Source organism: Lates calcarifer, linkage group LG15 (genome assembly GCF_001640805.2).
Source record: "Lates calcarifer isolate ASB-BC8 linkage group LG15, TLL_Latcal_v3, whole genome shotgun sequence".
Classification (NCBI taxonomy): Eukaryota; Metazoa; Chordata; class Actinopteri; family Centropomidae; genus Lates; species Lates calcarifer.
The window spans coordinates 29,591,059-29,604,844 of NC_066847.1; the positions used below are offsets into that span (position 1 = coordinate 29,591,059).

At 41.7% G+C, this 13,786-nt stretch overlaps 1 protein-coding gene across 2 annotated transcripts in view; it reads left to right on the plus strand.

The window, feature by feature from the left end:
• The first annotated feature begins 464 nt into the window (after positions 1 to 464).
• Positions 465 to 13,786, plus strand: part of LOC127143317 (clathrin coat assembly protein AP180) — a 30,692-nt gene continuing 17,370 nt past the window's right edge. Inside the window, exons 1-2 of one of the 2 annotated variants that reach the window (XM_051076002.1) lie at positions 465 to 996; positions 1,172 to 1,354. In XM_051076002.1, coding sequence (XP_050931959.1) covers positions 1,225 to 1,354 — 130 coding nt within the window. In that variant the 5' untranslated portion in view covers positions 465 to 996; positions 1,172 to 1,224. The remainder of the gene's footprint in view (positions 997 to 1,171; positions 1,355 to 13,786) is intronic. The other variant, XM_051076001.1, reaches the window with a different exon arrangement.

The following is a 13,786-nucleotide window of genomic DNA, read 5'->3' on the forward strand; positions in this document are numbered from 1 at the left end:
CATTCAAAACCAAAGCTTATGAGCGTTATTGTGTAGTGGATAACACTGTTTATCTTCTCTTATGTAAGCTGCAATCTTTAGCATGTCAGGCTAACTAGCTAAGACCTACAGCAGTAACATATCATTAATTCCAAATCAAAGAATTAGCATATCATTAAATATGCAATGCATTAATTAGTTTGTGGCGTTACAGATTGAGTTAAATATTGTCCCATTCTTAACTAGCACTGCTGTGTATTATTCCCCTTGAGTGTGAAAAATCAGCTCTGTGTGTAAATCAGACTTTAGGGAAACATTAGCAGCTATGTCCTCCTGGTATTCACAACCTCCATCCTTTTCGTCTCCTCCCAGCTCTCGCGATGAAAGACGCAGCAGCGGGGTTGGTAATACTGCGTCACCTGACTCAGAGGGGGCGGGGCGTTGTGAGAAATATAAATAAATTAATAATTAAATAAACAAGAGGATGTAAATCCTCTGAAAACACCACCAATCAACGGCCCTGTGTGGAGCACGCATCTCCGGGGCTCGCAGGCTGACGGTGGCCGCAGCAGAAGAAGAAGAAGAAGAAGCGTCCAGCAGGAGGAGGGGGAGGAGGAGGGTAAAAACTGGATGGTTGGGGGATGAAGATGATGCCAGCCAGGGCCTGATGTTCCCCTGCACGCCCCGCTGACACACAGGGACCGTCGGACTGGTGGTGGTGGTAGTGAGGATTATCCAGGAGAGAGTGGAGGACGGAAGACAGGGAGGAGGCGGGGGGAGAGGCAGCAGCGAGCATCATCCGGAGAGGAGCGTTTTGTCAGGGAGGCTGGCCGACAATAACGCCAACAGTAAGAAATTAATCGAAATGAAAGGGAAAACCTTGGAATAGGAATAGTTGCAGTTGGATATTTTCGCCTATTTAACCTATAGACTATAATTCCCAGAGGACACTGGCCTTCACGGAAGAAAGTCAGTTCATGATTGTTCCAGAAACGCATGCAGATCCAACACAACTGAGTGAGAATCAGCCAAATTTCAGTTTTGTTATGCAAATCAAATCAACTGCAGTTCTATAGAAAGCGTGCTACAGTATTTCCTCTCTAGTGCTGTGTTTCTGTGGTGTTTTTCGAGAGCAGCTGGGATTACTGAGGCCGGGCGTTCATTTCAGTGTGTGTGTGTGTGGGGGGGTTAGGTTAGGACCATATTGGACGCTTGATAGTCGAGGTTGGGCTCCACGGAGAGAAGATGTCGGGTCAGACGCTGACGGACCGCATCGCCGCGGCGCAGTACAGCCTGACGGGATCCGAGGTGTCCCGAGCTGTGTGTAAAGCCACCACACATGAACAGACAGCTCCAAAGAAAAAGCACCTGGAATGTGAGTAGAGAAAACATCTATCTATCTATCTAGCCATCCATCCATCTGTCCATCTTTCTATCTACTGTGACCCTCCGTCCATCCTCCTCACGCACAACTAGGCCATGCACCAAGTACCATCATGGTTGCCTCCCCCCATCCGTTCCTCCAGTGTGTGTTACTGTGCCTGGAACCACAGCATCCCTCACATGTATAAGCGCGCGCGCACACACACACACACACACACACACACACACATCATGCTTGGGGCATCCTCTACTTTAATTTAAACCATAATTGAACAGACCAAACGGATCATCTAATTACAGCAGGGCTCCTTCACCTATTGTGCCTGGTGGATGAGCATCAGTGTTGAATCATACTGAAGGCACGAAGCCTTAAACCTGATACTTAAGCTACTGACTGACTGGAGACTGTCTCCCCCATGCTGCTCCAATGCTGGTGAATGCATAATTAAAAAGGTTAAAAGTGCTGTTGTTACTACTAAACACACAGGCCTTTGCCTGGGATCTTGTCCCTGGTGATAACACAAATAGATGTGGGACATATCACTGTTTTTGTTTTTCTTGGTGCAGTTTGCTGATTTGTTGGTGTATTGCTTTGTACAATCAAGGGAGTGAAAAAATGGAGGTACTGTGGCAATTCTGCTTCAGACGAGAAAAGAGAAACATCAAGAAGGCCTGGAAAGTATTTGGAAAGGGCTTGATGCAAACATAAACCACAGTGTACTGTTAGATGCAGTTTCATATAGTCTTTATCCTCAGTGAGCATCCATACATAAAACTGAATCAAATGTGAGAAGAGTAATGTGTTATCCCACCAATTAGGTTATGACAGTGGACAGAGGAGAAGAGATGTTTGGGAAGGTGAGTGGTAGAAGTGTCTGGATGCTCAAAGGGTTTCCTCTAGATGTACACAAATGCAGCATCTCATGAAATGATACCATATCTGGGGTTTAGAATCTCGAATGGCATAGCTCTTTTTGTAAGCACACATGTCCCTTACGTTTTAGTTATGCTCCAGGCTTTACATTGACCCATTACACTGAGTAAAACCCCACCAATCTCATCACTTCATTTGATGTTGATTTAAATCTTATAAGATATACGCCCCTTAAAGGACCTTTGGTGTTATCAGTCTATAAAAATCAGGCCAGAGTAGGCTGCACAGTGATTAAAGGTCCAGTGTAACCAGAGCCACTAGTTCCTTTATCTGTTGTTTTTATCCACTTATTCTGTCAGGGTCAAATACGACAGCTGAACATTCATGGAAATAAAACTGCCCATCCCTGCTCCTCTCCCACAAGATAATAGGACAAAGGGCACCATGTGAAAAATATTTGACACAAAATAAGAGCTCATATACAATAAAACATAATTAACAATGACAAATAGTAAAGCAGAACGTCCATGGAAATAAAACTGCTCACTTCAACACCATTCCCACTGCTGATTAGCTCATAATGAAATATTACAAAAATAAACTCATTTAAAATAAAATATGTCTGACAACAACAAATAATAAAGCAGAGAGTCTGCTCCAGTTCCTTCTGAAGTAAATGTTGGTGTTAGCTTAGTTTGTTATATTTTATATTTTATTTACATGTTAAAACAACTACCAGTATGCTAAAATCTACGTGTCAGACAAGAGAAGAGCAGAAATACACATAAACAGTGAGAAACAATACGATGGATTTGAGTGATACCAAAAAAGTAACACTCACTTTTCACTCTGGGGACCAGCACAAAAAGAGCAAGGTGAGGGGGGTTCAAGGAATTTATAGTGGGGATGATATAAAGACATTAAGGAAGGAGGACTTTGAACTCTGGAGGCTTTCCCAGTCAAATAATAAATATATTTTGACAAATTATGTGTAATTATATTAACATTAACACATTACTGCACGGATGACTCGGCTACACCATAAATGCACTGTTGTGTCACATAACACAAGCTAACGGCGTTATACGTTTCTTAAGTCAGGAAGTGGCATCAGGTTCAAGTTGGCACACTCAAACCCAGAGGGAGAAATCAATCCGCCCGTCGGTTCGTGTCCAGATTAAAAAATAAAACTGAATGATGAGCTGCACTGAATCATTACACAACAAAGTGGAAAGCTCACCCACTTGCCAAAGTGTGTGTCAGCATTTTGTCGATGCAGGAGCACTTCTCTTCCACATATCGTTTTCCCAGTCACCTACAGAAAAAAATGAATAAATGATTTAAATAACAGATACAGTATTTATCATAAAAGACACAAGTGTTGACTGCACAGCCGTGCCAATTTTAAACTTAACAGTACATCACCCATTCATCCATCCATTATCTATACTGCCTGTCCATTAAGGGTGGCGGGGGCGTGGGGGGTGCTGGAGCCATCCCAGCTGTCATTGGGTGAGAGGCAGGGTACATCCTGTACGGATTGCCAGCCCATTGCAGGGCCAGCATATACAAGCGACCACTCACACCCACATTCACACCTACAGCCAATTTAGAGTTACCAATTAACGTGCATGTCTTGGGACTGTGGGAGGAAGCCAGAGTACCTGGAGAGAACCCACGCAAACTTCAAAGTAGGTAGATAGCTGTGTAATTGATGTTAACAAATAAGTTTGCTGTTGTTTTGCTCTTTGTTTACTGTGCTACATTTCAGCATGTCACAAATAAACAACTGCCTAATGATAATTTGTCAGTGAAACCTGTTGGTATAGAACATCGTCAGGATCAGCTCATCACTGTCTTTGCCACAGTTCTTCTGTCCGGTTTCACATAAAGGATCTTGACATCCATGCTTTAACATTGATTACATCCATTGTACGTACCATAAGTGTGTTATTTCTGACATTTGTTGCATCATACAATATCAGTATTGACATACACTGTGTACTCTGCATTACAGACCAGTTCACTGACTTAATCAGCCATTTTCATAATTAGCCTCCTATTCTGCTTCAAACATCCTCCCCTCATGTTAATATAGTTTGTCACAAATATTTCTGCCACTTGCACATATACTCTATCAACCACAAAGTCACATATATTTCGTATTTTGACTCCTGGACATAAGAATTTCCATTAAAGTCAATTGCATATTTTAATTAGATTAAGATTCTGGATGAAGATATTATTGATTGTCCTCTTACATATCAAATTCTTGTTTTATTTAATATTTTGGGGGTTCCTGGCTGTAACCCACAGAGCTGCTTATCAGTCTGGCTGAAATGTGACAGCAACAGATCAATTAAGATGACAAACATATCTCTTATCTTGCTTTTTTCCCCTCCACCAGTTGAGACATCCCTTTAAATAATGTCAATCTGATCATCAATGTAAAAGCAATATCATGCATAAAATATGAATTCACCTTTGTTTGACTTCACCCTGCCAACATAGTAATAAAAGATCCTCCTGCTTTTGTTATCATTAACGCACCCTGTTATCATGTACCCTCCAAACACTAACAATGAGTGGATTAAATTGTTGCTCTGTTCTAGTCGTACATCTGGACATTTCTCAACAGATATGTGTCTGTGGTCTAAAAATAATCTCTTATAGATTGTTCCACTGACGGCCAAATTTGTATTGGTGTGTTGCTCAGCTGATCTAGTTCAAGTGACAGAGAGCAGCAGGGCAGTAAGCTCCTTCTTGCTGTGACCCCAAAGCCCCAGACAGAGACAGAGAAAAACGAAGAAGATCAGAAACCAGACAGCTTTTAGACTGAATCAGGTGCTCCAGCCTTTTTTAGTGGATCAAAGGCATCATAAATAGAAAATGTGAAAGTCTGGAATACAGGTATAAACAGACGTGTTGTTTTTAGTTTTGTACCCTAATAATAACCAATAACTAAAGCAGCTAGAGGCTGTTCCCTCAGGGTTCAAGTTAGTGACTGTGACTAAATGGTTTGTGTCTTCATGCCACACACTGCCGAGTTTATGGGCAAGTAAAGGCTAAAAGAAGTCATCTCAGTAATAGCATAATAGTGGAGATGTGTCTCTCGAGGTTTTGCAAGAATTTGGGGACACATTTGCCATTTATTTAAAGAGCCTGACAGATGACTGCGATACTGCTCTGATGTCTTCTAAACTCTTAAAAGATTAGAGCTCAGGCACACAGCACAGATTGCCTGACACTCCACATGGCCTGAGTGTGTCTTACAGAAGGATCCTGATATGTGAGAGTAGCAGCAGCTGCATTTGTGTGTTTGTGCATGCACGTACAGTATACAAAGAGGTGCATGTGTGCCACATGCTGCTGGCAATATCCTGGCACAGGAGTTGTGTGAGGATCCAATTGAGTGTCTTTTTTTGGACAGGGCCAGGGTGGTGCAGAGGAGGAGGTGCAGCTGTGAGTCAGCTGCCTGAATGAGCTGAAGTTTTCAAGGCATTAGGATAATTACAGTGAACAAAGAAGACCACTGCTAAGGAGATTAGTTTTTTTTGTTTGTGACAAAAATCTGTAAGCTTAATGTGCGCAGTAGCAACAGTCTTTCTGTTTCATGCCATAAAGTAAAAGTATTGTATTGCTGTAGATTAGAGCCACCAATAACTCTATGCAGCAATGTTACTATGAGTAAGTCCCTGTTTTGTTTGTATCATGTACAGCAGGCATGATTTTAAACAGGGAAATGCATTCAACACACATGCAAACACTGATGTAGACTGCCTTCTTAGTGTCTTAGCAAAAACATTTTAAAAAATGTATTTAATTCCACCAATACTTACAATATGGCAGTTATTGTATTACAGGAAAATTTACAGAGACTCATCAATATTTGAAAGAAGTACTTGTGTCACCTTTAAATGTGTGTTTCTCATTGATCAGAAATTTTCCTTTTCCTAACTCAAGAGTTAACTTTTGATAATGCCTTATCTTGGTGCAGTGGTGTGACCATCTGGCACGCTGTCAGGCACATGACTCAGGGTTTCAAGATGGAGTGAGGAAAGGCACACGCACGCCATTTTCACTGACACTTGTAAATCCCGTGATTTAGTGATGTGTGGGATGAGGGTCAGACAGTACTGTTAGAAATATTAGAATTATTAAGTGACATCTGAACAAGAAAACAAAGGTGAATAACACAACTCACTGGTAGCAGAGAGTGGAGTGCTACACTGACTTGCAGTGCCACCATATTTTATACGAGCCTACTTAGCTGACAGACTCAGAATTAGGTGCTTCTGCGGAGGACTCGAAGGCAGCATTTTTCTGGTTTGTTCAGGATAACAACTGAGCCACTTCTCAGTGTGAATCCAGGCCCAGAGGAAGACAACTAGAGAACTAGTGTAACAGGGTTTGAGTGTCTGCCAAATGAAGTTGGCTCTGTTTCCAACGACAGGCCCATCCTGTTACTGCTCCTCATAGCCTCCATCCTTATCTGCTGCTACTCATATTGCCCTAACCTCTTAATCCTCCCTCTGTGGAGAGAGTTAAGACAAGTTTATAGCTCGATGGTTATGTTTCTATAAATGTATGGCATCATTTTCCCTCCCTCACCTTCATTTTTTCACGTTTCTCTCGTCTTTACATCCAAACAACATTATTATTATGACCTTATTTCTGATAAAGCGTCACGGCTGAGGTTCTGTCTGCGATAATTATCACCAGCTCTGATGCTGCTCTAAATCTAGTCACTCCAATTAACAGGTTTTTTAACACAGAGATGCGATTAGGCTCTGCTCAGAGCAAATGCAGGATATATGACCTGTTGTGTGTGTGTGTGTGTGTGTGTGTGTGTGTGTGTGTGTGTGTTTGGTGAGGGGGGGAGAAGGCAGGAGGGTAAGCGGTGAGAAACATAAACAGCGTGCTGAGTCCCCTTTGGCTGCTATGGCGTTGTTACCACAACATGAGTCACCGTCAGTGTGTTACCACATTTGAGAGGCAGACGGTCTTCTTGAAGCAGGGGGGAGGGGAGGAGAGGGTGAGGTGTGTGTGTGTGTGTGTGTGTAGGGGGGGGGTTTGCACCCCTCACTCTAATCCCATTCAAAGCCATTTCATTTTCAGTAACTGCAACTATCTGTTATTTCTACTCTTATGTTGTTATGACATGTAATGTGCTATAACAGCTGACTGAAGATCAGAGAAGATTCATTCTCATATAGCATCTGTTTGTTAAATCTGAGCTACAGCTGGGTGGCACTTACCTTAGCTTAGTATAAGACTGGAAGCAGGGGGAAACAGCTAGCCTGGCTCTGTAACCACAAATGGTTGGTTCTACACATCATTTTTTAAGTAGGTGAACTTTTTACCCTCAGACAGAGCCAGGCTAGCTCCCTGCTTTCAGTCTTTATTCTAGTCTAAGCGAATTTGCCGCTGGCTTCAACTTTATATTATATGAACAGGCAGGAGAGTAGTATCAATCTTTAACTCTTGGCAAGAAAGTAAATAAGAATATCTCCCAACAATGTCTAAATAGTCATTTAATACTGAAAACAATAACACAGTTAAACAGGCCAAACCTTGTAAACATCTGTACTTATTGTTGCTGTCAGAAGTATGAACTATCCAAGAAACACCTGTTAATAGAAAACCTGCCAGGGCAGAGATATTAAGGTTCTCAGTCTCTCCTCTGTAACCACTTTGCTTTGAGATTATGTTTTTGCTTCAGGTATTAACCAGCCAAATATGTACAGAGGATTTTACGTCTCCCAGCAACAGTAACACATTCTGCTTAGGTTGTCGTGTTCATGGACTGTTAGTCTGTGGAAGGAATGCTTGAACAGTATTTAGACAGACTGTCTTCACTCTGAGAGTGAGGAAAATACTGCAGTTAAAACACAGTTTTCACAGGAGCAGCAGAGGTGTGGCATGCCTGAAAAATGTCAGTGAAACTGACACAAGGTAACATTTTTTTAAGCACCTCCACTCGCTGACCCAACCCCGTCAGTGTGGATATCTTCACTGAAACTGCTGGCTGTGACTGCTAGTTATTTTCTCATGCTGCTTCACAGTTACAATCCAGGGTATTAGGAATAGCTTCTAGTGTTTTAACACGAAGCAGTGGGGCATTTTACACAGCAGCTTGTTGCTGTTAGACTGCAATGAGTTGAAATAAAGGATCAGAAATTTTGATGGTGCATTAAAGGTACAATATGTAACTTTTCTGCCCTAAAATGTTTAAAAATGTCTAGACCCATATTGTATACACCAATCAGCCACAACATTAAAACCAATTACATAATATTGAGTAGGCCCCCTTTGTGTCACTAAAACAGCTCTGACCCATCAGTGCATGGAACCGGGACCACTGAGGGTGTGCTGTGGTGTGATATTGGCAGTGGATCCTTGTGGGTTGCGGGGTGGATCTGGCTTGTGCTGGTGCATCCCACATATGTTCAATCAGATTGGGATCTTGGGAGTCTGGAGGCCAGGTCAACACCTCTGGCTTTTTGTCGTGTTCCTTGAGCCATTTCTGAGCAGTTTTTGTGGTTGGTATCGTAAAGAGACGATTAATGTTATTCACTTCACCTGTCAGTGGTTTTAATGTTGTGGCTGATCGGTGTATATTGTTGAGTTGTTTACCTTTATTATCCTAAATATTTCCAGCAATTTTTAAACCTGCAGAAATTCATAATTTAAATCAAGGTAATGGTCAGTTTGATTTGGTTGCCTGCCAGTAGCCGTCATATTCCCTTTTTGTAAGTGTCAGTGTCACAGTTGCCAGAAGCGGTCAAAATGACTTTTTAATTCAGTTTTAAGCCACATTGTTACGATACACTTCTTAGATCTTGGCCAGTTTTAACTATATATTTTAACTGGATGAAGAATTGTAGTCATTGGACATCTGGATCTTAAGTTATCAGTGAAACAAGCTGAGCAAACGATGGCAGCAGATCTGTTCACACCCCCCCATAGACATATAGGCTGCTGAATAATGTCGGAGAAATGCAGATTTTTAACACAAAACTGCTTTATTCAGTGTTTTTACTGGATTTAATCACTTGGTCTGTTTGTTTTGGAGAGGAGGAGACCTCTGCAGAGAATTTTGAGAAACCTCCAAAACAATCCAAAGCAGTGGTGGTGAAGACAACAAATCCCATGATTCCACTCTACTTCACAATGTCACAAAACTCCATCTTAAGTTATTCTTTTTATTAAGAGACCCCCAGCAGCAGAAAATTATGTATATACTCACACATATTGTATAACTGTGTATCATCAGCATAAAGGTGGTTCCAAACCCACCCATTGGTCCCAAAATATTTCAGTGAGGGGGATGAAACATGGTTGCAAATGGGAAAAAAAAACATTTTCAGTTCACAGAATCAAAAACTAGATTAGATGTTGTATCAGTGTCTGTATGGATGTGACAAAGTCAAAAGACATTGTTTTCTAGACGAGCATCCCTCATGCTGTCTGTTTTACAGTTGATCCTCATATATTAACCATTATCTTCATCCTGACTCGCCACCTCCATCTTTACACTTCCATTACCCCCACTCTGTTCTTCTTTCATCCTCTCTCCTTTATACTGATTCAGTGCAGTGCTTGCCTAATGGTGAGTTGCAGTGAACAGAAAAATGTAAAAGGAGGTTGATAAAAGGAGGGCTCAGCATATACTGCAGTGCTGATCTCACAGCAGGTATCCTTGAAAGCCCTAGAATGCTTCTCTAATGTCAGACACTGTGTGGGAGGTGGACTGCCCTACTAACAGTGTGTGTTCAGATTAATGACCTGGGACCAGGATCCCCCATACAGCTGCTATCAGACCATTATCTACTCTAAATCTGAGCACCTGATTCAAATTGATTTGCCTCTCCTTTTTACTACCTCCCACCTCTCCCCATGCCTCTCAGTTCTCTTTCTAATGTTCTCTAGAGGTCGTGAAGCCCTTGAGTCCCCTAGTCTGAGGATAAAAACATTAATATTACAGTACAGTTGTATCTGTGGGGGGATTTTGTGCACTTAGATGGGCATAATATATAGGCAGAGGCTTGCTATACCCAGAATAGGATGCAAGTAAACAATCCTTTGTAATGGTATGCAGGTAATCAGCTGCAAACACTGAATGGCTGTGTCTATATCCAGGCTGCATATCAATAATGCAGGGGGGGCTTGGGTTTCCTGCTGTTTTATTACAGTCTGACTGCTGAGTTCTGCCTCAGGACTTGACATTGCAATTAAAAAATTGAAGTTTTACAAAAACGTATTGACTGAATCACAAGATACAATGACCCTTTGGGAACAGTTTGGAATAGTTATGTAACATCTATGGCTCTCTTGGAATCATTCCCTTACTCTGCCCAAGGAGCAGCATCTGTCAACAAATCAGCTTTCTCAGTTCAGTGATCGTTGTGACCATTTACCTCTTGAAATTTTTAGAAACATTGGCTTTTTGATTTCAGACATAGGTAGACAATGGGCATGCTAACAATGGCATCAGCCTCCACATTATTTCTATACATAGTATTGGTCTCAGCCTTATGGGCAATGCCTGTTGCCAGAGAGAGAGATTGCTGCAGACCACCAGATGTTGACCTGACAGTGAAGTGTTTGAATTTCTTGACCTCCTAGATTATTTGAATAGCCACTCATGCAAACACACGACACCCCTGGGACCATTTCATATCAAGGTTGCTTCTGTGCCCCTGACTATGCAGGAACCTTTAAGTATTTCTCTCCATAGTTTTGAACCTCTTCCCTAGGTTGCCAGGAGTTAATTCCAGTAACACTCTCAGATTGTTTTAGAAGTTTGAGTCAAAGTTGATCAGATTTCTATTGGGCATGGCTGGCCCAAATTGAGCTTGGACCTAAGTGCCAGTTCTAATTTGCCTTTTAATGGGTTTGTTGCATTGAGTGGGAAATGACCTTTTCTGTATAACACTACAATTCTCACAGACATATGGCCAAATTCAGGGCTGAGAAATATTCCTCAGTAGGGCATGGGTGATTTTAATAGTTATGTACCAACTAATTCTTTCCCTCCTTTATTCCACAGTTACTTTCTCACCTCCCACCTTCCCTTCCTGAACAGACCAATTGTTGCACCCACACAGATGCAGATTTTTCATTGTCATAAAAAAAGTCCAACAGTCCAGAAAAAATAATCTTGGCTGCATTATTTGGTTCAGCATACAGGGTGGATATCTGTCTCTGCCTCCTCCTTTGGAGCAGAACCTGCACCTACAGGAAAACACAAGCCACAAGCTAGGGATTTTCTACTCTACTACAGGGAAGACACAAAGCCTCATGGGAGGTTAACAGCTAATAAGGGACCAAGGGAGCTAGGTAGGACAAAATAAATGTACACAGGAAGAGATGGAAGACTGGTGATGCACAGGATGATGATACATAGCCTCTGATATGATCATGTTTTTTGTCTCAGAGAGCGTCGGTAGTTAGGAGACATGAGAGCTGTGGGCAAGAGGAAGGATAATTAGAGTAATTAGAAAAAGATTGATCGGTGAACACAGCGGGCAAAAGCAGATCTATTCTCTGCGAGAAAAGGTTTATTGAACGTCTGTTTGGGTGCTTTGCTGAATGATTACTGAGGACACATGAGGTTCACCTGCAGACTGGTGAACAAAAGTCTATTTGCTTGTTGCTGAATCAGAGAACATCACCGTTAATCTACCTGTAGAAGGTTTATGAGAACATTTATAGTTGCTGCTCTAAACGATCAATATCTACTACTTATTTTTCATGCTTTATGGGAATGATTAGAGACCTGAGGTGTAGAAAAAATATATCCACAAATCAACAACTGTATAGCCTGCATTCAAAATATAAAATGTATTATTTGTAGGTGAGAAGCAAAAACACACTGATATGTATTTTAAGTGTTAAGCTATACAAAATCCAATAAATTTGCACTTTGTGCTTAGTGTGTGTGTTTGTTGACACTTTGGTGTTCGGTAGTGCGTGCCTGGTGGCTGGCTGGCTGAAGTTACACACAGTGGCTATCAGTTACAATTATTGATGTGGTAAAATGAAAAGAGAAGAATGATCCTGATATACAGTATAGGCTACTTGAAATGTGGTGATTTTCATACAGGGAACACTTCACTTTTTGTCTCATATAGCTGAGTTTGTCCATGTTTATGTGCAGTTTTCTACCCAAACAACCACAACTCCACCAACAACTGAGGGAAATGTCACTGAAAGCCAAAGTGTTTACATGTAGACAGCATCGCTGTCCGTGTCCACCAGCAGTGGCAGTAGCATTGTGTGCTAAGCCAGATTCTTCCTCGCATGTCACTTCCAGCCTCTGCAGTGTCTGGATCCCAATGGCTTCCTCTTCGTTTGGCTGCCGCACCACATTGCCGTTATGCTTACACTGGGGCACAGTGCATTGTGGGTATTTTTTTTTCTACCCCTGTATGTTGCTTGAGGGTGAGAGAAGCTATAAATAAACACTGTGCTTTCATGGTCCATTCATGTGTAGCTCAATAAGGCATCACTCATGCAGCATGGCTTGTATCACACTTTTACTTAGATAAAGCGCTCTCTGAATACACCAGTCCTCATGTTTAGTCACTCATTCAGCAATATGGATCTATATGAAATATGACAATAAACAAATTTTCAGTAAAATAACATAACAAAAATAACATTAGTAAATGTTCAACATAGAGGTTATATGAAGGGTATTTACATGAAGTCAGTGGTAGATTCAGTGTTGAATCTTTCAGTAGTGTAAAGCCTGGTATGACTCATATACATCTGGCTTTGGCTAGATGACCCCCATCAGTCTCCTGCCGTGGGAGTTTGCACCTATGAAGATGATTTCAAAGGAATTTTACTGAATCCTTGATGCCACTGCAAATATGAGAGCCTGTTGCCTAGGAAACCACCTTGGCATGTCCCCAGTGGTTCTTATTGGTACATTTTTGTCAAAATCCATCTATGGAAAATAAGAGGGGGATGCTGCGTGTGTCGTGATGTTGCCTGAGCGTGTCCTCTGGTTTATGCACGCTTGGTAGTTTGCCATCAGTTGTACTCACACACAGGGTTCTTGATATCAGTGACGTTTATTCATGTGTTAAAGGTTGGTGGTGGTATTTGAAACTGGAGTCCTGTCAGGTATGTGTTGGATGTGGCAGACGTTGCAGGGCATCCTTATATGGTATTCAGTGACAGTTATCCGACACTGTGCCGGTCAATAGAGCACACACCAGTCCAAAGTGTGAGAGTAGAAGATCTCAATCAATACAAGCCTGCTGCATCGCCCTCTAAAAGAATAGAGCAGGTTTAGTCTGATTGTAATCTGAAATTTTCTAGTTGTATGCAGATCCTATAAAAATCAATTCGTCAGTCCATCACTTCTTTCTGGACAGAAAGAAACCTGAGGCCTCAGTGGGCAAAAACTCATCAAAACTGGACGGTCAAAGGCTGGGAAAAACATAATGTGGTCTGATGAATCTCAATTTCTGCTGATACACGGGTCAGAATTTGGCATCCATGAATCCGTGTGTCCATAGACTTTCGCCTTGTGTC